Here is a 24,952-nt window from a genome sequence, read left to right as displayed (position 1 = left end):
CCGGGGCTATAACAAGTGAGGGAGGTATAGTTATTGTCTAGGGCTACAAGTGAGACTGGTATACTCACAGGTAGAGCAGGATACAAGCTGTCACCGCAAATATAATCCAGTCCGCGACAGCAAAGAAAAGCGCCATTGCCGCGACACCTCCGCCTCGCTGCGAAGCAGAAGCGCAGATACCGACGACGACGGACGATCGGCTAATCGTACACTCCTCCTGAGTACACCGTAGCGCGTATCTGCTTGGTTGCCACAGCGCGCGTCCTGCGCGCAATTCCCGCGTACACGGACACCGGGGGAGGAGGAAAGCAGATATACGAGACGAACGAGAGAGAGACGAGGCCACCGTCGTCGCAATTTTCCTCCGTCTCGGAAAAGCGCGAAGGGTAACCGGACCATTATAAGCGCCGCTGCGCGTCAAGTTGTAGCCTTGATAAACAGGCGCGGCGGTCAGGGTAAACACGGGACCAGTTTTTCACTGCCTCGCTTAACTCTCGCCTACTAGCGTCACGTATGAAACTAGTGCGCGGAGTAGGCCGAGAGGGGGATGTTTACATGCTGATTGAGACGACGCATAATAGCGTCACGCACGTCGTTATCGATTGATTGATAGGCTTTAATGAGACAAGAGACAAGTCTTCCTGGTGAGGAAAAGGTGGGGGACATGGAATAAAAGGGAGTTGAGAAAACAGCGTATTGATTGTTGGAGGGCGATGTACAGTTCTGGTGTACTCCGCTTGGGTTCATAAAACGCACTGATAAAAGGTACTCCGCTTGGGTTCATAAAACGTATAGCTGTTGTCCAGTTTGTGACCATTCCCCTGTAAGGGTTAAATAGAGTGCGCGGAAAATAGCTGAGACTACCTGAACACTCCGCGGCCACCAGTATGGCCCTACGCTGCTAATATGCCCGGTATCAAGATTTATAAATGGCGGTTAAAGTTTGTCCACTGCGCCAGTCTGGCGCAGTGGACAATGATTTTGATTTTGATTTTACCCTACATTGATTTTACCCCTACACCCTTAGGGCTTTTTTGCTCAAAGGGAAAAAAATCTGCGGAAATTCAGAGAATTGTCTACGTCTAGCATTCTTACCCCGGCAGTCTCTACCGTTATTTTTGCTAGCCAGATTTGGCTATGGCTAGCCAAAGAGCTAGGGTTATTTCATATTTCCGACGTTTTCCTTTGTTTCTTGTTGTCAGTGATGTACATATGCGCTATTATAACTAATAGATGCCTTAACTTCGCCAATTACGTAATTTGGTGCCGGAGTTTTATTCGTGTTTTCGTCGTTTCTTCCTGCATCCCTTATTTTGTGCCTTCGTTGTTTGGAGGGAGCTGGATAAAATACTGATTTTTTTATTTCGTTAGTTCAGTTTTGCATAGTACTTTATGTTGTTATAATTTGTAGTTTTCGAAATTTTTTCGAGAAACTATCTCCAGTTACGGTACTGAAACGAATTAACGTGTTAACTGCGTCATTTACGCACTTTTCTGCAAATGCAGGTCGCTACACGTGGTTGGTCTGTTTTAGCGATTTTCTTATTCGGGTGGCCGTCGTTCCTTCGCGAAATTTTTCATCTTTCTTTTCGTTGTCTGAACTCCATGTAGAAAACGCACATTTTTTTCATTGGTATGCACGTTTATAACTGTTACATTTTTTTTCTTTATTTTTCGGTTTTTAAACTTCCGTTCCAGGAATTATCTCCATTTTCGTTATTATAATGATTAAATGGGGTAACACCGCCGAGTGCGCATTCTTGTGCAAATGCAGAGCGTTACACAATTAAGGCCGAGGAGGGGGGGGGGGGAGAATGCTACGCAGTGGTAACATTTAGCATGCCCGGTAACAAAATTTATAAACGCCGGTTAAGCTTCATGTGCTAGGCCAGTTTGCCGGCTCCTACACTGGTTTGTCACCAACCTCTCGAAGTGCTTTATGCGCGGTGGAACGAAGCCTGCATACAAAGCAGCAACCTGCTACGGTATTTCAAGCAAGATGGGAAGCGTCGCGAAGCACATCGGTTTCGTTTAGGATCTTGTCTACAGAGGGAATTTCTTCCGTAATGGTCGTGTAGCCCAGCAGTATTCCATTGCTAATTCTTTCTATAATCAAATCCCGTTATTGCGAACCTCAGATTAACAATGTTTTTTTTTTTCAGATTAACGAACATGTTGAAAATTCCCTACCAAGCCCCCATTAATTTCTATGTAAAAATATTTCACTACTACGAATTTCACAACACCGATTATTTCAAAATACCGTATCGAATTTTATCATCTACATGTAAAGCAACACTTCAAAATAACGAATTCCATGTGAGTGTACGAAATTATCGTGTTGGTGTGAACGACGAACGAACGAGGTCGCGACCGCAATCAATGCGCGACAGGCCGCGGAAATGGTTACCGGGGCCTGGTGGAGCGTGACAGCGACCACCATCGAGAACTGCTGGAGGAAGGCCGGCCCACTTGAGACGCCACATGAAGCCGAACACATGGTGACAGACAGTGAAGAATGCGATGCATGGGATGAAGTCGCAGAAAATCTCGCCGTGGATGCTGCGGTCACCTTTGAAGGTTACGTGCAGTGCGTCAATGAAGCTTGCACGTCTGCTTAACTGGCCACTGAAGACATCATCAACACCGTTCGTCGCGATGACGGAACCAGCGACGAGGACGCCGAGAGCGACGACGACGACGCTGAGACAGTGCCCGCAAGCCAAGGCGAGGAAGCCGTGTGTAACACCGATGTTTTGCAGTCCGTAGCAAAAATGCGCACTTTTCTTAGCAGGTGTGCCAATGCCACCGAGGCAGTGCACAAGAACGTGAACAACGTCAAATCGTTCGTCTTGCAGCAGTTGAGTGGCACACGTCAGGCAAAGATCACCGATTTCTGCAAATAAACGCGCATCCAGACCCGCGTCAGAGGCTGATGCGATTGTGCATGTGTTCCCAGTAAAGGTAGGTGGATGATTTTGTTACGTTGACAAATTTTTTACCGCGCACTTTTTTTTTTTCATTTTTTCACTATAACGATTATTCAAAACACTGAACTATTTTTAGCGGTCCCTTGAAATTCGTTGTATCGAGATTTGACTGTAGCCTGTGTTTGCTGCTGCTAATGCTTGTAAAGCGTTAGGAGCCCAGATCACGCTCTTTTGTCGGCACGCGTACGTACACCGCTTTAACAGGCATGCTGTAACAAAGGCGTACACCCAATTTTTTGGGGGGGGAGGAAGGGGGGGGCGCTCCTGTTCCGGGAAAAGAGACATGATTAACGTAAATAAACTGAAAACTACAACAAAATGAACAATAATCAAAAAGCGAAACAAGGCATTTATTTAAACTTGAAGTGCGAATCCTGGCGGTGATGTCACGCCGTACATAACTTTCCTATGGTTTGGTTTATTTTTGCCCTATTGAAATTGACAAATGGCCGATCGTCGTGGTGAGGGCACACATTGAAGCGTAATTGTGCGTAGGTTGCGACACAAAGGTAATTACCGGTAATCACTTCTAAGGAGAATGTTTTATACTCGTTGCACACGCACGGAAAAAGTGATCTTCCACAGATGTTCCAAGCGAGCCCCGTCGTGGAAAACCTTCATCTCTGCCGCCACAGCAGCGACGATAGCTTCGAACATGCTCAGAACAGCTGCATCTCTTTTGGGGCAGGTCATTTCGGTTGTCGCAGCCATATCCCACAGAGGGACCAGTTTGATAATATTGCCGTCGCAGTAAGTAGCCTCCTGTGCTATGCTGACTTGGCGATGCGTGAACATTATGTCGTCGGAGAACACAAACGAAGCTCTGAGTACTGCAAAGTGCGCGAGTCCGGAACCTTGCACTTGTAAATTGTCGTCGCTGGTGACTTCAGCATATTCAGCAAATGCTCGTGATAGTCTAAGGCTTCGTCCCAAGGACGTAAATTAGTGCGCGAAAGAAGCCGGTCCAGCTGCGTTAGATTTTGCCATAGTTGAAGTCGTTTTCGTACTCGGCGTTTGCTTCTACGTGAGATGCGCTAACCGAGCACTGAAGTTCTTCATGCCTTCATCTCCAGCTTGCCCACCTACGTCTTCCCGAATTTCTTAGAACATCAGCTGTTCGATGTCCGTCGAATCATTGGAGTTTTAATACGGCCGCTGCATGCAAAGGTTCTATGAGTAGATGCCGATCGTAACCACGGCTACGCGTAAAGTATCTTTAAACATTGCTGGAACACGTTCCGGATATTAAAAATGAAGTCCATTCGCCCGACAATGTTCAGCAGGTTCCCGCTCATTGATTCGTGAGACCAACTGCGGTACATGGCCAGCACGGCTCTCGTGGTGTGTTCGGTAGTGCAACGATTCTCAGCAAAGGCAACCAAACAACTGCTGTAATGTGCTCGAAGACGGTCGGTCACAGGACTGCGGATGCCTCCTTGCAGTGTGGGATGAATGACCGTCGACTGCAAGGAGCGTAGCGCCGACGCGATTTGGCTCTGGTTGCTCTGCTTGTAGCAGGCATATTTCAAAAACTTTGCACACGGATCGACTCTCGTGTTAGACGAAGACACGAGCGTGCCCAAAAGGTCGGCGCAGCAGAACGGCTCAGTTAAACTTCAAAAGGATCGGTCGCCGATGATCGAGAACCGAAGCGATGATCCGATGAGATGATCGCTGAAACGATGACTCGCTGGCTCGTTGGCCGACGGCACATAGCCGACGACGGTCTACTCCAAGTAAACTTAACGTACACTTCATTTACACTATGCGTATTTACAACTTGCAAGGCTCATGATCGCATACAAGAGTTCGGGCATGGCCCACGTCGAGCGGGGCTCGCCGCGCTCTCCTCTCCGCTCCTGTACCTCTCTCCGTCCTCCAAAACACCAAACACCCCGCCCACAAAAGGGACGGCACAATTTGAGAGTGAGGATGGCTCATTGATTAGCCCATACTAGGCCACTGATGGGCCACCGTGACAAGCAAAGCTAGGTCCATGGGGTAAAAATAGTCGCATGACCCACCTCTCTCACTCTCATACAGAGTCCCGTAGATATTCCACAAAACACAAATATAACACACTTTAAGATCACCCAACTAAACGCAAACCTATCGCCGGCCAACGGTTGTCGGGCGGCTCGTCTTAAAGTATTGTCCATACCGATCGCGCCTATAACTGTGCACCACGCCGGCAAAATTCATTTCCTTTGTTAACACGTGGAGTGCCTGACAAGGCCTGGTCGCCTACCCATTGACGCATCCCAGCCGCCGAGTCGCCAGGCTCAGATGTGTGATGAACGGAAACTTCGCCCAGCAGCTTTGAGCAGTGCATCTGTCGTAGACAGAACCGCCTGGTGCCCTCTACCTATGTCTGACCCCTTGACTGACCTCTAGCTCCGGTCCGGTTCGGGAATTCTCGTGGTGATAATCGCAGTCGTTAAAATGTCAACGGTCTCCCTCCGCCGGTTTGTCAAACGAACGCAAGGAAATCCTCCTTGGAAAGCTGGCCCGCTCGTCGGGCGAGCACAAAAGCGCGGCGAATAACAAAGAAGCCTCTCCTGTTTCTCCTTACGCCCGTCGCGCCCAAGTCAGCTCGGCCGGCGGGAAAACAAACACAATACAAGTAAAGACGCTCTGCCCGCCGAACGATACCTAGTTGCCGTGCGGTATTAATTAAGTGAGGTGCGCGAACTTAAATGGACAGACAACCGATTTTTGTCGCGTATATGTTCTCCAGCTCATAACAACGCCAGCGTTTTGTATAGCCCGGTAACCGCAAACAATTTTTAAACAAATTGGCGGAAGTAATTTTATTTTGGCAGCGAACTTCCTGAAATCGGAAAGGTGGCGGTTCGTAGTGTCGAAAGTTCACACTACAATATGTGTCCCTGTCACGTGACCTGCAAACCTAGCAGCTACTGTAACTGCTGAAACGTTTATTTACGTATTGAAAACCTTTTAACACAAGCATTTGTACAAGGTTAAATTGTTTATGTATTTCTAATTATTATTTTGAAATTTTTAAAGACACGCCGCCCGCCGTCGCTGGGTGGCTCTCAGTGTGGCTAACTGAGCCTCCATGCCCAGAATCAACGGCAGCCTTCAGTGAACAGACCCAGTGAAGGAGCTTTGAGGATTCTGCCTGAGTCAGGGGCGTTTGTTCAGCCAAAATATTTGATTTCAGTTTCTAAACACGCCAACGGCAGCTTAAAAAAAACAAAAAAAAAAAAACGTCGCGCCCGGGGAAAATCGAACTTCCCACCTCCACAACGTGAAGCCAGATTCTACCTATCGTCTATCCCAACAGATGGCGCATTCGTGCGAAATAGACTGTTGCATTAAAAAAACACATAAAGAAACAGGAAAGCATGCGATTCAAACTTCTTTTAGCTGGGGACAAGTTTTTAAATATCGTTTTTCATTTCGCATACTGGCAAAAGTATGTTGCCGAGCTACTCTATGTCATAGTTGCCAGCATTTTTTTTGGGAGGGACACATACGGTTCGTAGATCTAAAAATTTCGATTTAAAAAGTTCTAGGGCGCTATCAGCAAAACCGTTTCTCGTCAAGGTGATATAAGTGATACCCTTCCATTTGGGATAGGGAATATATACTCGACAAAAATCGGTTGTCTGTCCCTTTAACAGGCTCCATGTGGGTAATTTGGTCGCAACATGGGTGAAACTGGTGGGAAAAGCCAGAATGAGCGCCGTTATGTCACTCGCGAAGGTTATTGCCAGGAAAATGCTCCAATGAACTAGGAAGCATTAGATTCGCGGAGAGCCGGAGAGGGCAAGGCGCAGAGGATGGAAAAGAGTGTTGCCTCGAACGCGACACAGTCACTCCTGGCAGCGAACTCACAAATTTCGTGTCAATTGTGTTTTGTTCCATGGATGTATGCAACGCAATGAAACAGAGATAACTTTGTTGTCTAATCTGTCTCCATGTGAATGGTTTACTTCTATCCTTCCGAACACGAGCTTCTGCCCAGTCAGCCTATTATTGTGTTAAAAAATTACAAAACTGCCATTGCTGCAAAGAATGATGGACACTCGTCTCTGATCTTACGATTGCGTATTGAGGCTGCTAAAGTGCTAATGAAGCGAATATCACGAATTAAATAACAATGTCGCTTTCGTTAATGTGTTGTCACCATCGAATGCGTCGGTAGTGCAAAACATTGTTTTTGTGTAGAGGCCACGGAACAGATGTGGAGTGTTAGACGTGGCATGCTCCCGAGAGGGTTGTTGTTTGCAGCGGTAAACAAAGCTTTGAAGCCGCCAACCGTCACTCTAGGTGCTAGCTCTCTTGGTGCGTCTGTCTGCAACGCTGGATGTCCCACTTTCATCGCACCAGAAAATGCTAATTATAAAAGGCCCTAATGCTTTTGTTCTTGAATATGCGGCCGCTTTTGGAAGACGGGCATTCATCCGCGTCTTGTAATGAAGCCAACTTTAAAGTACTTGTGTAGCGCTTTGTAGAAATACAGGGGTGCTTATGGATGTACTTCATAGTAAACGGCCAATATTGCGTTCTCACTAATTTATTCGATTACTTACGTTGGCACTAAAAATGCCGTCCTAACAATAAATTTGTGTTTTATAGAGAAGCCTACTTCAGAAAGCCTGGGGTATAATACACTTACAGGGATGCATGAGGTCTTCTCGAGGTGTACAAGGCTTTATGTCCTTCATACACTGGTATCACACCGCTTGCATTGCCACTGAAAAATTCGTTTTCCCGGCAACGCATTTCTGTCTAGTAGTGATCAAACCCGATTGTATTGTGGTTTGAGGCATAGCGTTTTTTTCTGGAATACGTGGGATAGTGCGGAGATATGAAGGTTTTAGGGCCTTCATATTTTTATATCGAACTGCTTGTATTTCCCTAAAGACATCTTTTTGTAAATGTGTCTACGCAAAGTAGTAAAGCCCATTTTAAAGTCAGCTTGGTGTTTGGAAGGGCGGCTTACGCGTTTATACAACTGCACGGTGGGAGTTTCTGTAAACGTTTTATAGGGAAGTTGATTTAACATTTCGAGGGGTGTTAGTGGGAGGGCAGCCACTTCACAGCCGCTCCGACGTTGTGGAGGCGGTAAAAGTGGCGGTCCGGAAGTGCCGCTAAAGGGATAGCAATCACTGCTCAATGCATGGTTCCGACGTTGCAACTCCGCCAACACAAGACCACAGGGTTAGGATTCCCCTACTAATTAGGCAGAGCATCAGGGTAACGCCGCTACCATGACACATACACTCAATTTACAATCAAGTTGCCCGAACCGCACCAGCCAGTGTCATGAAAATAAAGTATGGCCAAGCCCGACTACAAGGTACACTGACACGTCTCCTTATCTTCAGCGGCCAGCCCACGCGGTATGCGTCACCAACACAGCAAGTCAATAAACAACCTGCCTCACCGTCCATACAATACAGACGAAAACAGCAGAGGAAGTGGCTATTGCCCTAGCCGCAACGACTAGTGAGGACGTCATCGCAGTGCTTACGGGTTCGCAAGCAGCGTGCCGCAGTTATCTACGGGGACGCATTTCCAAAACGGCCCTGCACATCCTCGAGACCAAGGGTCAGTGGGTGTAGCCCGAAACAACCCATTCCCGTTTGAACCCGTCCCGCTTGAACCCATTCCCGAAACGCCCTTCCCGTTTGGCCCGTCCCGTTTGCGCCCGTTCCAAAAACGCCCTTCCCGTTTGACTGCTTTCTGTTTCACCCCGTACCCAAAAAACCCTTCCCGTTTCAACCCGCTCCCAAAATGTCCGCCTCAAATAGTTCAGATACGTTTCTGACCTTAGCAGTGGGCTTTCAGGCCTCCAAAATTGTGCTGGGCAAAGTAGTGCAGGTTACTGAGTAATGACTACAACATATTTTACTCATTTCTTGCCTAAATATTTAGAGCGGGGGCAAATTCTATTTTACTTTGACCTAAGTGTATTCGTTAGATGGCGCCACCAATATGTTTTCTTTTTAAAGCTCTACAAATTATGACTACACTATTCTCAAAACTACAATTATTGTGAACGCTTCACCCGAAAAGTGGAGTATTCAAGCTACTTTAAACGAAAGAAAATACATATGAGCAACAAAATATGCGTTATTTGCTTTGAGACTAATTCTTCAGATGTCGCTACGTGCGCCGCCCCGGCCGGAATACGCACCGCAAACGGTGTGCTAAGACGTATCCCACCGTTTTCAGCGACAAACGGAAACTCCGGCTCCCGGTAACACGGTAAACGGTAACGCAAACGCGGTAACGATATGCTAAAACTCTGTATGCTTTTGCTTTTCCACGTAATGTGTGCCCGCCTATGTATTATCCTTAAAAAGTACACGCAAGAGAATACAGCTTGGGGTGTCCTTAACGCCTCGATTGAAAATGTGCGCGAACTATTTTCTCCAAACAAAAATTTCAGCTTTTTTTAGACTTCAAATGGCCATTCTTTTACAGACATTTTCATATAAAGAGACCGTTAGCCACACATTAAATGGATTGTACCACTGGCTTAGCCCATAACAGGTACCGCTTTCACAAAATACGTTTTTTCTGTGCGTAGTTAGCTAGATATGGTAATTATATTTCGCGAGATCTTTTTCCTGCGTAGAAATAAAACAGTAGCCCTGTACTACACCTAAAAATTAATAGTTGCCTTTGTTAAGACACCCAACTTCATTCCCGGCAAGAGCTACGGACGCTACAAACTGGCTCTGCGACCGCGGAAAGGTTCTATTTTGTTAATTCTCGTCCTTTCTTTTTGTGTGTGCGTTGCATGTAAGTACATGTGCATTCGTATATGCAACCGTAGGGACTGGAACCATCACCGCTGCCGCGAGTAAGCATGCGAGCAACACGTTCCAGACCGCTCGACCAACGCAGAAGCCCACGGAAGGGTGTGGTTTCAGCTGTAATTCACCAACGCTGTACCGGGTCGGACCCAACCTAGGTGTTTTTTTAATTGGCGCCGCGCATCGGAAAACGGACCATTGCAAAAAGGTTGCAGGTTAATAGGCCATCTGCATACTTTGGTTTTTAAAGACGATAGTCCTTCTTGGGCTACTTAAACCCATAAATTTTGGTCTGTCTGTGTGTCTGTCTGCCCGTCTGTCTGTCTGTGACTCGATACAGCCACCGGGCCAAAGTAAAACAATGCCTGCGCAATAGTCTTATATAGTCACAGCTAAATCTACCCGTCTAAGTCCGGTGTAATGTTCATACTTGTCAACATTATTGAAGAAGAACAAGACATTACGCAAATATAAGACAACAAATAAATACAGAAGTGATATTTGCAGTGTTCCTTTATAAAAAATTATACATGCTTGACTTTTGCGAAATTAAATACTTCGTCAACTGCAGAAAAAAAATTCCCTCCGCCGTCACCTGCTGTCGCCCGCGCCACTATAGCTTCTGGCGCGATTTTAAGAAATCAACCGGCAACAGTTACGAAAGGTTCCACTAGATAGTTTCCACGTTCTGCTTGCAACGCACGTGGAGTAGGGAAACGCGGTTCTATAAACGTTGAAGTAGGCCGCCTCGATTCACGCGTGTCTTCGCCGTATGGAAAACTCATGGAAAAGATGGTCTGCACGCGTCTCTCTGCTTACATCGAAGAACAGGATTTGTTCTCCCCAACCATGTTTGGTTTTCGTGCACACCTCTCCTCCAGCTTAAACGGAAGGTGATCGACCCCCCTCACGGAGAACATGGGGACAGGGCCATCCTAACACTAGTCTTGAAAGGTGCATTCGATAACGTAAAGCAAAGCAAAATTCTTAGTAATATAAATTCCACGAATTGCGGGCACAAAACCTTTCGTTATATTCAGGATTTTCTTCAGGGAAGGAAGGCATACATAAAAATAGATGACACAAATTATGGGCCCGTACAGATTGGAACTCGTGGCACACCTCAAGGGACGGTGCTTTCCCCCCTTCTGTTCAACGTGGCCATGATGAAACTTCCTGAGAGACTCAAAATGGTAGACGGGGTCCGCCACGCTATATACGCGGACGATATTACTTTGTGGGCGACAACCGGAAGCGTCGGACAAATCGAGGAAACCCTCCAGGCAGCGGCTACCTTAGTGCACACGTACGCTGATGAATGAGGGCTCAAATGCGCGCCGGCGAAATCCGAGCTGCTTCACATCACCCGGGACAAGGTAGAAGTACCCAAAATTCATATTAGTTTGGGTGGCACTCAGATATCCGAAGTGGAGACCCTCCGCGTGCTGGGCCTGCAAATTAATAACAAAGGCAATAACGCCATTGCCCTTAACAAACTTAAATCCACGTGCGAACAAATCAGCCGCATGATCGGTCGGGTATCAGGAAAACACGGGGGTCTCCAGGAATGCGATACGCTCCGCCTAATGCAGGCCTTCGTCATCAGCCGCATAACATATGCAGTGCCCTATGTCAAGCTACGACAAAACGATCTTAAAAAACTTGATATTATGATCAGGTCAGTTGTTAAGAGAGCCCTTGGACTCCCTTCTAAAACGTCCACCGAACGTTTAATACAGCTCGGGATGCACAATACGATCACTGAGCTCATAGAGGCTCAGTACACGAGCCAAATCATGCGACTGTCAATGACAACTACTGGCAGGCAGGTCCTTGAGGATCTCCGCATCACTCTACCCCCTACCACTGAAGTTAGAGCGGACATCCCTCCCGCTTGGCGCCGCAAGCTAATCGTTAAACCTCTGCCCCGTAATATGCATCCTGACCTAAACTCAGGAAGAAGGCAAGCCCGAGCAACAGCCATAACAAAACAATACGGCACCCGTAAAGGCGTGTATTATGTAGACGCAGCGGGGCCCACACCGGAGGGCATCTGTACGGTTGCGGTCCTGCACGAGGGAACACAGGTGGATGGACTATCGGTGAAAACGAGTAAAATTGAATTTGCTGAAGAGGCGGCTATAGCCCTGGCCGCCACTCACTCTGACGCAACGCACATAATGTCTGACTCGCAACAAGCTTGCCGAAATTTCATCAGGGGTCGGATAGCACTCCTAGCTAGGAAAATTCTCACAAATGCTAATCCAGAAATATCCGACACCATACAACAACTTGTATGGGTACCTGGCCACCAGGGAGTAGAGGGGAACGAGGCTGCGCACACAGCCGCCCGAGCGTCTCTCCCCCGGAGTTCCTCTGACTTCCCAGGCTCTGACCGTACACTCGTACCTTACCCGCTAACCACATTCTCTGAGGTCACTACATACCTGCGCCTCGGTAGGCGGGCGTTCCCGGTGCCCGCCAAGGGCCTGGATAGAACTGAGGAGCGCCATCTTCGCCGGCTGCAGACGGGCTTATTCTACAGCCCCGCAATGCTCAAATACATCAACCCGTCCTTCTCGGGTTCGTGTAACTTCTGCGGTCAGTGGACAGACACGTATCATATGGTATGGGCCTGCCAGTATAATCCAGGGTTAGAAATCAAAGTGAAACCAACGAGGGAGGGCTGGGAGGCGGCCCTGTCCGGCTGCTCGGACCTAGAGTCTCAGCGGGCTCTCGTCCAGCGGGCACGGGCGGCGGCCTGGACCAATGGGATCCCGGACTGAGGAATACCACCCACGCAAGAGAGGCCTAACCGCCTCTCCCTCTCTTTAACTCTGTTTTATACATTAATAAAGTTTTTCCTCCTCCTCCTCGCCGTACGGCAGCGTTGACATCGAGACACCCGGTTTTGAGCAGTGGAACGCGGGAAATTTAAAATGATTTGAGCAAACCTGTGGCGTCTTTACCTTGGGAGGAGCGCAACACAAGAGGAACAACATGAGAGGTGAGCGGGAAAGCGAAGGGAGGCATTTACTTGGCGAAAGTCGATAAAGACCATCGTCTTTTGACATTTGCAACGAAAGGAGCAGACACGCGGCCAATTTTTTTTTTTTACGGTGAAATACGTTTGACGTAACATCAATTTAATTTTCAGTTTACATCAGACGCAAGTAATTTTTGACTTTCGGGTGCGTCGGACGTAACTCAAAACATCACGTTAAAATACAGTCAGATTAATTTCAAAAACCGCACGCCTCGGCCCGAGTCACCCGAGTTGAAACTGGGTTCGTCATTTCGGGAAGGGCCTAAATGCGAAAATACGAAACGGGAAGGGCGTTTTGTACCGGGTTGAAGCGGCACGGAACAAACGAGAAGGTTCAAATGGGAACCGGTTCAAATGTGAACAGGTGAAATGGGAAAGGGCGAAAGGGGAAGGTCGTTTTGCGCCGGGTTGAAACGGGAGGGAACAAGCGGGAAGGATGAAATGGGAATGGGTTCAAACGGGAACCTCCTGGGTCAGCTACACGAGATAGAAATCGTCTGGGTACCCGGACACACATCCCTCACCGGTAATGAGGCCGCCCATGCCGCTGCCCGCGTGCATGTACACCGGGCCATTATCTACGAGGGACAAACATCGCCTGCTGCTCCCAAAACAGAACTTCTCGTAAAACATGGAGATATACTGGCGCACTATCGCCAAAACAGAAGAATATTCCCGGCCCCACATCCAGAGTTCTCGAGACAAGAAGCCACCAGCCTCCGAAGAATACCAAAAAACTCCGATCCTCTTCGCGCCCTCTTCACGCTATCTACTCCACCCTATACCCGGCCACCTGTAATTTCTGTCCCTTACCCGGCACCCCACACCATAAAGTATTGGAGTGCCGACAAACCACAGGCCTACCCCCAAGCCATCCCCCTCTCACGAGCAGTGGGCGGCCTGCCTGAAAAGTCCGGACCCTGGGACCCAGCGCATACTGGTGAAGAGGGCCTGGACTGCCAGCCAAGGTCAGGGCTTCCCCGACTAGGGACGCACCCAACTAGTAGGTGTCTTACCAGCAGCCCCAACGGTCGCGAAGTAAACATTTGTCCGCCGTCCTCAAATTTCGTGCCGCAGTAATGCATGCAGGGGAAGGTTGACGTGTTATGGGCCAGTAGTTATCAGCGTTTTATTCACACGTTCGCATCCAAACGAAACGATCAAACAAGCCAGAGGCCCCACTACAATCGCCCAGCCATGTTTCTTTGCGGTCGCTTTCGTCGGCGGCCGCCAGTCGCACAAACAAGGCTCTGGGAAGTCACAAAAACTGACTGTACACGCAGTTAGGTTCCATGCGCTCACCGATGACATGAACGGTGTGCGGGTGGGACATTTGAACGTAGTCGTATCACAGCCCGATTCGACCTGACTGCTGTCTTCCGTGGTCGAGCGGGGTCGGGAAATGCCTAGGACGCAGGAGGGAAACGGGCAGCAGAATGTTTTTCGCCGGAATAAAGCTCTGGTCCTTGCAAGTTACGTTCAGCTAAGCAGCGAGGAACCTTGAATTGAGCCCGCCTTCTCTTGTCATCTTTTTTCACTGAGTAGACGGGCACTAAATTTTTCTTTTTTTTTTTTGTTTTATCTGGCGTCAAAACAAGGAGGCTTTTTGGCGATTCGATGCGCAGGAACATACCTCTACAAAATTGGACTATTTACGGCTCGTAGGTGTAAAATACGCGATATATAAACTGGTTATTTCTTATTGGTCTTCCCGTTACGTTGTTTGCCAAGGTAAGGAGCGTTATGTGCTGATGATTGCACAATTAAGATAAACCAGTGGTGCGGCTGCTGCGCAGGGGCACCTTACAGCATCACGTGCACTTCCGAGGCAGATGGGTGGTGCGTGACTGTTTCGTGGTGATCCATCACTGGGCACCGACATTTGTGCGACCTGGTAAGATTGGGAAAAAGGGCTAACTGTTTTGTGGCTACGTTCAGTTTTAGATGAGAAGCATCTAATGTTCGGGGCTGTGTCCCTCCCTCCCTCGTCGTTGTCCGCCATCCGCAGCCCTACTGCGTATGCCTGGCCAGGCACCGCTGATGATGATTGTGGCAGGATGCGCCTAGGGACTGGCCAACCAAAGAATCCATCAGGACATAGCTTCGCGTTCAACCACCACCGTCATCTTCCCGTAGGGGAACCCTGAGTAGTATGCGACGCATTTCTCCTCTCCTCTCCGACGCTCCTCTCCTCTAGAAGCTCCTCTCCTCTCCGGGATTGCGCAACGAATGGCAACATCTGCGGTTCCGCGAGCGATAATGCGAAGCAGCTTAGGGTTAGAGACGCGACGGTAGCCGCTGCATACTCCGCTGGGGGCGCTACTGTAGCTCCGCAGTATAAATGACGCGCTGCGCGCGCTCCGTTCCCCTCATTTTCCTCCCGCAACGCTGCGATCGAACTGAAAACTAGTGGGAACTTGAGTCGACCCCATGGCTGCTTCGCATACTACTCATAGTTCCCCTACGGGAAGATGGTAGTACTAGTAGTAGAAACTTTTATTATGCCCGTGATGGGGTCAAAATGGAAAGGGACGAAGGAGAAGGTGGTGTCTTCTACCCGTCTTCCTCCCCTCTTCCGCAGTCGTCAGCCAGAAGTTTTTGGATTCTGGCGGCGGCCTCGGCCATCCGGACGACCCGAAGCGGCACTTCTGGGTCGGGGCTGAGCAAAGCGGTCTCCCATTGCTCCTTGTTCGTTATAGTAAACGAGTTGCACCTAGTATTTGCTGCACCATTTTGATTCTGCCTTGCGGGACACGACCGTAACATGTGGTAGAGGTCCTCCCGACCCGCGCATATCTTACAATCTCCTGAGTATATTTCGGGATAGCAGCGACTGAGCGACGTTTCTAAACGTGTTCGTCTGTAACTGCCTCCACAATACCGAATCCCGTTTAGTGAAGCTGCGGTGCGCGGCGGGATACTTCCGTCTGGCCAACCTGTAATGATCGATGATTTCTCTGTACGACGCCATGCGATCTCTTTCCGACCTGACGAGGTGGGGTGAGGAGGTGGGGTCGACGTCTGCCTGGTCGATTAAACCTCGGGCGGCGTCGAGGGCCCTCTCGTTTCCTATCAGACCCGAGTGGGCTGGTGTCCACGTTACTTATATTTTTCTTACATTTCTCGCTTTCGCGAGTATGCTCGTGGTTCGAGGCGATACCCTACCCTTTGCAGAATTTCTAACTGCCGCTTTTGAATCGGTTACAATTATTTTTCCGCTGGTGTTAGATATGGTCACGGCAATGGTCACCTCCTCACCCTCCGTAGGTCGCACAGTAGCGAGCGAAGCGCCAGGGAGTAACTGTCCCTGGCGGTCGACTATCGCTACCATCATGGCGTCGCAGGCACGATATTCGGCTGCATTAACGTAGACCGCGTCCTCTGATCTTTCAAACTGTTTGTCTAGCGCGACCTCATTCCCGTCTACGCTCGACGTTATGCACAGGATTCATGTTTCTGGGGAGTGGGGGAACGTAGAGGTGCGCTCGCCATTCAGGGGGGATATCCTTTTTAGGGCCCGCCTGTGTTTCGTATGCTATTCCTAGCGAACGAAGGATGTGTCTTCCGGTCTGGCTCTGGGATAGTCTTTCGTAATGGGCCGTTCTCTGTGCCTCTACCAATTCATCGACCGTGTTGTGAACGCCCAACGCTTCAAAACGATCATTTGCAGTGCTTAATGAAGTCCGATCGCTTGTTTAAACGCTTTTTTGATGAGGTCATTGATTTTCATTTTCTCGTCCGCTTTGAAATTGAGGAAGGGACTCACATAAGTAATTTTGCTGAGCATGAAGGACTGAATGAGTCGTATTAGGCTTTCTTCTTTCATGCCTCTGTTCCTGTTTGCTACCCGGGCAACCAATCGCATGGTTAGTTGCGTGCTTTTCTCTACTTCTTTGGTGAACAAGTAGAACAACATCTTGGTGAACAACATCGAAGAAGCCGCTTTGTGTGTCGGCTTTCTCTGGGGCTATCGCGTGTTGACGGAACCGTGGGCGCCATCTGCGGCATTTTTGTAGTAGAGACTCTTGAAAAAAATGCCCCAAGAAAACTTATCAACATGCAACAACAACAAGAACAAAAATGTTTACCGTTGTTTTCTCGTGCTACTGCTAATTGCAAGCTTATTTCTAAACACCCATGGGCCGACAATACGACTGGTTCGAACTCCAGGGGAGGTCCTTCTACCGCTCTCCTTTGAATCACTTTCTGTTCAGGGGCTTCCCAACACGTCCCCATGGAAGCACGTTAAGCTTTGAATCTCCGATTTGGCTTTGAATCTCCGACAGGTGCAATCTCCGACAGGTGACTCTATGCTCCTACGGAGCATAGAGTCTTGGAAATAGAAATTACTGCCCCGATAAATGCAGGCACTGGCTCGAACCGGTGACCCCATCAGCGATCATGGCTGCGTGCATGGCTTTGCAGAACTGTCGTGTATTTCTGTCTTTTATACACTCCGCTTTACCAGGTCTTCTGCCTTGCCACGTGGTACACTTTTGCTTCCCGCTTGTCCGGGAGTACGCACGTCACCGTCAATGCTACCCCTGTTCCTGTGCCAAGCAAAATATGACATGAGATACATAAAAGCAATAGAAAAAGGCAAAGCTCCTTTCTGAGGAGAAACATGGGTAAAACACGAAGATCTTCCCGTGCAGCAGGATTCAAATTCAAAGCCGAAAATCCAAAATTCTTCGACCGTTGCGCAATGGCGCAATCGGATAGACGTGGGCGGCTTCATAACGCCAGTGAAACAGGTTCGATTCTGACCACGGGAAGTGTTTCTTGTTCTTGGGGCAGTTTTTTTTTTTACTTTGAGTAAACCAATTATGACGGTTGGATTTCCTTTAGTGGGCGTAACGATGGGCGGGACCAGTCAGGCGAATGACACCATCTGTGAGGCATGGAAAGCCTGGCTTTTCATCATCATTGTTTTGTCTAACTCAATGAGTAAAGTTGGCTTTCCTGCAGTGCGTTTCGCTCGGAGATCGACACCGTCAGTAAGGCATAGAAATCTTCGCATTGAAAACAACATAAATGGCGCCACGTATTCTCTAAAAAAAAATCTTGCTGATAAGACACCTTGGAAGCATTCTCGCATCCCTCCGCGTGGATGTGAATATTCCTAATGAAAAAAAAACAAAGGCATTGCTAGCCTAAAGAGAATTCTTTCTTGGTTACTGTGATTTTTGGTACGAATTGATCTCCTCAGCAGCATCTTATCGCCATCGTTAAGTTTCACAGAGTTGATCTTGCTTTGAAAAGCACCAGCCAGGGCATGATTAATCGCACCTTTAGTTCATATGTGCCGTGAGAGAAAAGCAGATTGTGAGAAACAGCAAAAACGGGCAAAACAACAGTTGCACAATTTTTCCTGTGGTACTAGCTGTAGACAATTGTTCTTAAGCCTCAAATCATGCTGTAGGTATTGATGCGCTTACAATACGACGAAAAGAGCTTAGCACGAAGACATAAATGCGGCGTGTTTTTTTCTCAATACGTAGTTCTAACGTCCTGCCGACTGCAGGTGAAATATTCCGCAGTTGTTACTAATAAAATGATGGCCCTAGGAAGCAGAGCGTCACTTGATGGTCAGCTGTCACCGTAACTAGCAGTTGTTGTTAAATCTTTTATTCAAAAAGGGAAGGCCGGAGACCCTGTGGGGGAGTTGGGAGGGGAGGATTCATGGTTGGAGGGGGGCTCGTATGAGTTCGTGGTCTTCGGGAGGCGGCATGAGGTTCTTCACAGGAGGGCTGTTCAGCATTGAATGGTCCATTCACTGGCGTAGGCCATCGCTATATAACTCGCGCTAGACCGCTCTTAGTGGCGAACCGTATTACAAGGTTAAGGGTGTGTTCATCTAATGTGAGGGGATCGATACGGGTTGAGGGATCTGGGTTTGGGGAAGTGAAATTCCGGTATCGAGAGAATTTGGGGCATATCCAGACCAGGCGGTGCAAATCAGGCGTGATGGCTTGCTGACAGTATGGACATTTTGGGTTGATGTGGGGGTAGTACCATTTGCGAATTGTTTCCGGTGAAAATGATGCATCTGTATAGAATTTGTTAATAAATATTTCTTGGGTTCTTGTAAGGGAAGGTCTGTTGGAAACGTGATCCTTCGGCGTAAGTTGCTTGAGTCGGAGTTTCTTTTCGTGTTTGTACCGGTGTATGCGAATGGCGGGGGGTACGCTGATATTTTCGGTCGTGTCCAAGCATTCAGGAAGGTCTGAAGGCTGGGCGACGGTGAGGTCAGCGGAAGATAGGAAAGAGCAAGCCTCCTGCGCAGCTTCGTGGGCTGCCTGATTCCCCGGTGCCGCCAAATCATGGCCAGGAGTCCAGTCTATGCGGACTTGAATGCCATGCAGTTGTAGGGTCATTGTTTGCCGGATAATTTGGTTTACGGAAGGGTGCGTTGAAAATGGTCGTCGAAGTTCTTGAAATGCTTCGTAGCAATCGGTTAATATTCGGATCTTTTTTGGTATAGGTTGATGGTGGTCGTACATCATGTAGTCAAGAGCATGGGTAATGGCGAGTAGTTCCGCTTCCGTGGGTGTTACAGGAATTTTGGAGTGTCGGGTTCCTATAATGGTTCGGTCATCTGGGGAAATCCAGGCAGTTCCAACATTTGGTGGTGTCAGGCTGGCATCAGTATAAATGTCGATTTCGTCGGGTTGTTTTGTGCTGAATAGCCTCTGACAACGTTTTTGTTTAGGAATGGCCGTTGTGCGGGTGATGGGGTGAGTTGTTGTTGGTTCGGTCAGGAGAGGTCGTTGCCACGGAGGAATAGGTATCGGGAAATCAGGTAAGGGGATGTGATCTTGCTTATCCCAGGCCGTGAGTATGGCACCTTGATGGGTAAGCTTCCGCTTGAAGTTGTATTGGTCGGTTTGCTCTTGAATAATTTTTTCAATTGGTGGAAGGGCAGCCGCAGATTGGAGGTTAGAGATTTTTGTATGGCGTGGTAAGCCAGTGTTTGTACGAAGAGTCGCATTGTGAAGGACATTAAGAGCGCGTCGTTGGGTACAATTCAATGTGTAAGATTGGGCTCCATATGTAAGAATACCCACTGCAACGGCGCGGGCAAGTGTCTGCACTGCTCTTTGCTTTGCTCCTCCATGCTTATTAGATAGTCTTCGTATGGCATGTTGAGTCGAATTCCATTTCTGTTTTAATTGGTTCAGCCATATAGTCGGGCTACTTTTGTAACCGACGGGGATGCCTAGTAGGCGAATGTGGTCGAGTTTGGCGGTGATAGGTGTGGTGCCAACGATGATGCAAGGCGGACTAAAGTCAAGAGCTGGGTTGCGGCCAAAAACTGACAGAAATTCGGTTTTATTAGGGGCTAAGGAAAGCTTGAGATCCGGTAGGGGAGATTCAATGCTTTCTACTACATTTTGCAGGGCCGTAATCATACTTCGTTCATTCGGGTAGTCCCTTGACTCGGTCCATATTGTGATAGCGTCCGCATAAATAGTAAACCTCGCACTAGTGTCTCTTTGAAGGTTCCGGGCGATCCTGGTCATGGCTAGATTAAAGAGTGTGGGACTGAGGATCTAGCCTTGAGGAACTCCTCTGTCGAGGTAGAAGGTACGAGGGGTCCAACCTGGAAATGTTCCTTGAAGCTTGATGGGGCGGGCTTCTAGGAAGTTTCGGACCCATGTCTGTGCTCGTTGTCTAAACTTAGTCGTAACTAGCAGATCCCCTTGATTGGGCTTGTGCAAATTCAGAAACAATATCTCGGCGGTGGTTGTGATGACTGTAATAACCATGATGATGATGATGGGGATGATGCTCTCAATGGTTGAAAGCTTCAAAGCGCACGAATAACCCGGACAGACAGGAGCGACATACACAAGCGCTTGATGGGAGTAGTCATGAGAGTAGCCAATGGCTCGATGGGAGTAGTCATCGCCGTTGGGCAAACCCCGTATCGGGTTCGTGCAGGCAGAACAGGTCGGAGTGAATGCAGTCGCTTGACCTACTCTTTCCAACAGTAAATTGCTCGTGAATGGGCATTGTCCCTCATCATGACTGGCCGATCCCCCGCAGTGATTGCGCACCTAAGGTCCCTAAAATTGCACCGAATCCTTTCTCCCAAAGAAAAAAAGGAGCGGCAGAATATTGAAAAGAGAAAACAAGTAAAAAACGCCAATCCATGCAAAATTAAAATAAAGTAACTCCGGAATGCGTTGCGCGTACTGAACATAATCATTCCAGTTTTATCTGGCGGCGTTCCAAACTAAAGCGTACTGCCACTGTACCATTTTGTCCCATGTCTTCCTCAGTAACTCTGCTCATAACTGCCCTTACGGCAGCGCCTCAGCCACTACCTGGTGCCCACACCACCGCACCTGACTCCTCCTCATTTACGTGTGAGCAGGGGGAATAAGACGACTGACCCAACAGTCCACACAAGGGGCGAAAACACGCGGCTTACAGCGCAAAGGACGTCTTCCAGCTGCTCTTAATGAAGAACTGAAAAACGTAGGAAGCTCACACTAACACGTAAGGCTTTAAGGTAGCGAAGCTGTGCGCAACCTTAACGACCATCATGGAGGCTTAAGTCCGCGATTGCACCCTATTTGCTTCTTTTTCGCTGCCGCAACGGCCTTTACTCTATGATTGTTGCTGTAAGTGTAAGCTTCTTTCATTTCTTCGGAAGTATTAGTCATTCGACATCACTTTGGAGGGGCGTAAGTTATGACGTGTCTTTCTCGTTCTGAGCAAGAGTTGCCACGATTACGGCGAACGTTGGAGTTTTTTGGCCAGTCATGGCCAATCTCCCTCAGTGGGTATGTTTGGCTTGAGAAATGCGCGCAGGGGACGCTCGGCGGTCGTCGCGAGGCACGCACAAACGAGCTCTAGGCATTTTCTTGGTTCTGATAACTGCCGGGCTTCCGCAGCGAGGCTTGCGCTCATATGGGCGCGATCGTCAGTTTCTTGGTATTTTTAGCTGCGGACACAAAAAATTACGATTTGCTAAACGGTTTTTCTGTTAATAAAAATTTCTTCTTTTTCCTCCTCGCGGATTGCAAAAGGGTTGATCGTTTGGACGAGAGCAGACTTCGAATTCACCTAAGTTTCATTGGTGACACTTGCGACACAAAAAGAAAATCCTCGGGGCACCTGGGTCTGCTTACGTGCTTTCAGGGCGAAAGCTTGGCGATATTACTAACTACTTGTCCTCGGTTACATCGTATTTGCGTCTCTTTTTTCGCTTTCACTTCTCACGGCGCCAATTGCGTCAGCAAGCGGACTAGCACAATCCATAGCTTCCTTGAAGTCAAGATTCTGCGCGGCTAGTATGCACCTCTTCTAGTCCCGTGCCATGACGTTAACTTGTAATGCGTCATGAGCTATTCTACAATCTTCACGTCTGTCATTCATGGTCTTGTGCATTTTTCTAATCGGGCACATCAGAAGCTCAAAGCTCCCGCTTACTGGCCCGACCCCCCAAGTGGGTATGTATTACGAAGAAAGGAACAACAACTACAAAACATTTTGTTCGACCACTGCCCACGTGCGGTGTATTAGCCTGCGGACGTGGTGAAAATGCTACATTGACTCCTTGCCTAGTGCGACTTTTGTAATACTGTAAACAGTTTTCCGCATTGTGCATATAATTTTGAATGTAGAAAGTGCATGCTACTTTCTATGTATATAGGGGATATTTATATGTATGTGCTGTAAATGTGGCCAATTTCTTTTTATTCCTTGCTGTGAAGATACGTTTTTTGTGAGAGACGTCGTTGGCATTTCTTAGAATAAAGACAAAAAAACGTGAAGATAGCGCGTAGAGCATCGTGCTGCTACTGTGGGACCCCGGCCTCAAATCCCATCTATTGAGAAGCGTTTTTTTTAGTGAAGTCCTTTGAGCGGCAGCCATTTTTTTGACAAAACAACAACTTAACGAAGTTTTTCCTGGAAGGAGGCACTTTCGGGCTCTTTTTAAGGCACCGATGAGGCGCTTTCCCCTTATTAATTATAGGTACTCGTTATTAGGTAATAGGCAGAGTTAGTGCCCACTTTTCACTTCCCCCATCAACCCGAAGATTTCTCAGGGACCACGTCCACCCCAGACCCCCTTTCGTACGCCACTGGAACCGGGGGAGCATTGTCCGGCGGAGTGTTGGTATTGGCGGTGACATGTTTGAGTGACGCCCCCTGGTTCTGACGTCGGCTCAAGGACCCGCGCCGCTGTCATCTGCTACACTCCGCTTGTGAAGGGCAGCAGTGTCTGTGCTAGAAATCGCCCGCTTTGTTGTTGTAGTGCATTAAAATCGCTAGTAATATAGTTATTTTTGCCAGCTTCTGACACTTCTAAATAAGTTCAAGCTGTATCTTATAAGCTTGCAACACACGAGGAGATAGAGAACAACTTTCTTTTAGAGCATCGGTCAGAAGATCGTGTGTAGCTCGTCCTTTCTAGCTCATTTGCGAGAATCAACGCTCAGAGCTCATCGATAAGCATTCAAAATGCGTCTGCTTGCCTGCAGTATTTTTGAGATGCCCTTATAAAGACTCAACAGTGTAATGCTTCGTAGCAAGCAGCGGACCCCTACACGCGCATCGCACAGCAGGAAAGAAAACGGCTGTCTTCTATTGCTTTGGTTGTTGTTGACTTGTATCAGATCAATGTTTTTTTTTTTTTCCTGTGCTCAACGCATTAATTTTTCTGCACCGTCACAAACGTCTTATTTGTAGGTTTTGGGATGTTTGGTAGGCTCACAAATATAGTCTGGATGTTTTCTTCAGGCTGTATGGCACACATTCCCTTCTTCACAAATTGGCATTCGTTATGGCTGCGTGCAAGGAGGTTCACATCCGCAGCTTGCGTTGTCTATTCACATGCAAATACAATTAGAAAGTTTCTGCTAAGCTACCGCGATCGGGCCCCAGACCACGTTGTACAGAGTACTCGGAGGCGGCTTTTGTGCTCCGAATTTCTATCGTAACCATTGTTACCATAACGACCTGACTTTCAACCCGAACAATGATAACATAATTACGTTGTTGAAGGCATGGTATACTCGCAAACTAACGCAATAAATAGTATACATGCATATATTACAAGAACCGAAACTGATTAAATGCAAGCAGCTCTTTATTCGTTTTCAACCATTCCAGGGGCAAAGAACAAATCCTATTCTACTCAGGATGGCGTTCTATGAATTGAAGAAAATTGATCTTACTCTCTTGTCCTGGACTGAGTTCCCGGCCCACTAACCAACTCGATTTCACTGTAAATAAAGTTTCTGCTCCTCCTGCTATTCCTCCTCCTCTTGAGTGCAGTTTTCCTATAACGCATATCCGAATATTGGGAAGATATATAGCTGCGGAAAATGTACCGAAAAATCCCTCCAGGTCTGAACAAATATCTTATAACTTTATCTTCACCGTAGACATGACTGGTTTTGCTCAATGAACCTCCATAGTGGTTAGAACCCCAGGCACAAAACCAGCCTATGCGCACAGTGGGTTATTTGGAACTCAGCCTACAGTTTTTGCAGCCCATAGTGCATGTCGGCATATACTTTCCTGCCATGACAACGTAAAGAGATGTGACACAATACTTTCGAGCGTTCGGCAAGTTTGCAAAAACTGTTTTACCTTATAACATATGATTACCGGGACTCGTAATGCCTTCTGTCGAAGTCGGCAGCCCTGAAGGCCTACAATATGTTTCGGTCTTGTATTTTCGCTGTTTCCGGTTACTAACACTTGGCTATTCCCTTTGTTCGAAAGATTGCTTAATACAGAAGCTGACGCTTAGCTCCGAATCTCCGCGCTCCGCACAAGACCGGCTTCGCAAGGAATGGGGCGACGCCGGCAATGTTTCTTCCGTAGCATTATCGAAAACAATACTTTAACTCACACCTTGAGCTAGTGCAGGCGATGTTAAGCTCATTATTATGAAAAAAAGTTACGCACACGCAAATTCGGGTGCGGACAAGCATGAGACGTCGACCGAGCGCAAGGAAACAGCAGGGAGAGCGAGCCGGAGTGAAGCAGACGACAAATGCGAGAATCCCTAAGTCGATGTCACGGAGGCGCGCTTCGCTGCGCCGCCCGTGGTCGCGCTCACCGCAAATGGCAACAAGGGCATCGGGGGGCAGTTGTTG

At 48.1% G+C, this 24,952-nt stretch overlaps 1 protein-coding gene across 1 annotated transcript in view; it reads right to left on the bottom strand.

The window, feature by feature from the left end:
* The window catches only part of LOC144179204 (cytochrome P450 3A24-like), a 29,058-nt gene extending 28,804 nt beyond the window's left edge, over positions 1-254 (bottom strand). The window contains exon 1 of the mRNA XM_077707466.1: positions 69-254. Within this exon, the coding sequence (XP_077563592.1) occupies positions 69-136 (68 nt within the window). The 5' untranslated portion in view covers positions 137-254. The remainder of the gene's footprint in view (positions 1-68) is intronic.
* Positions 255-24,952: the final 24,698 nt, after the last annotated feature.

The sequence above is a fragment of the Haemaphysalis longicornis genome, unplaced genomic scaffold, assembly GCF_048455015.1.
Source record: "Haemaphysalis longicornis isolate Haplotype H1 unplaced genomic scaffold, Haemaphysalis longicornis Haplotype H1 scaffold_4, whole genome shotgun sequence".
Taxonomy (NCBI): Eukaryota; Metazoa; Arthropoda; class Arachnida; order Ixodida; family Ixodidae; genus Haemaphysalis; species Haemaphysalis longicornis.
This window is presented reverse-complemented; position numbering and strand designations above follow the sequence as displayed.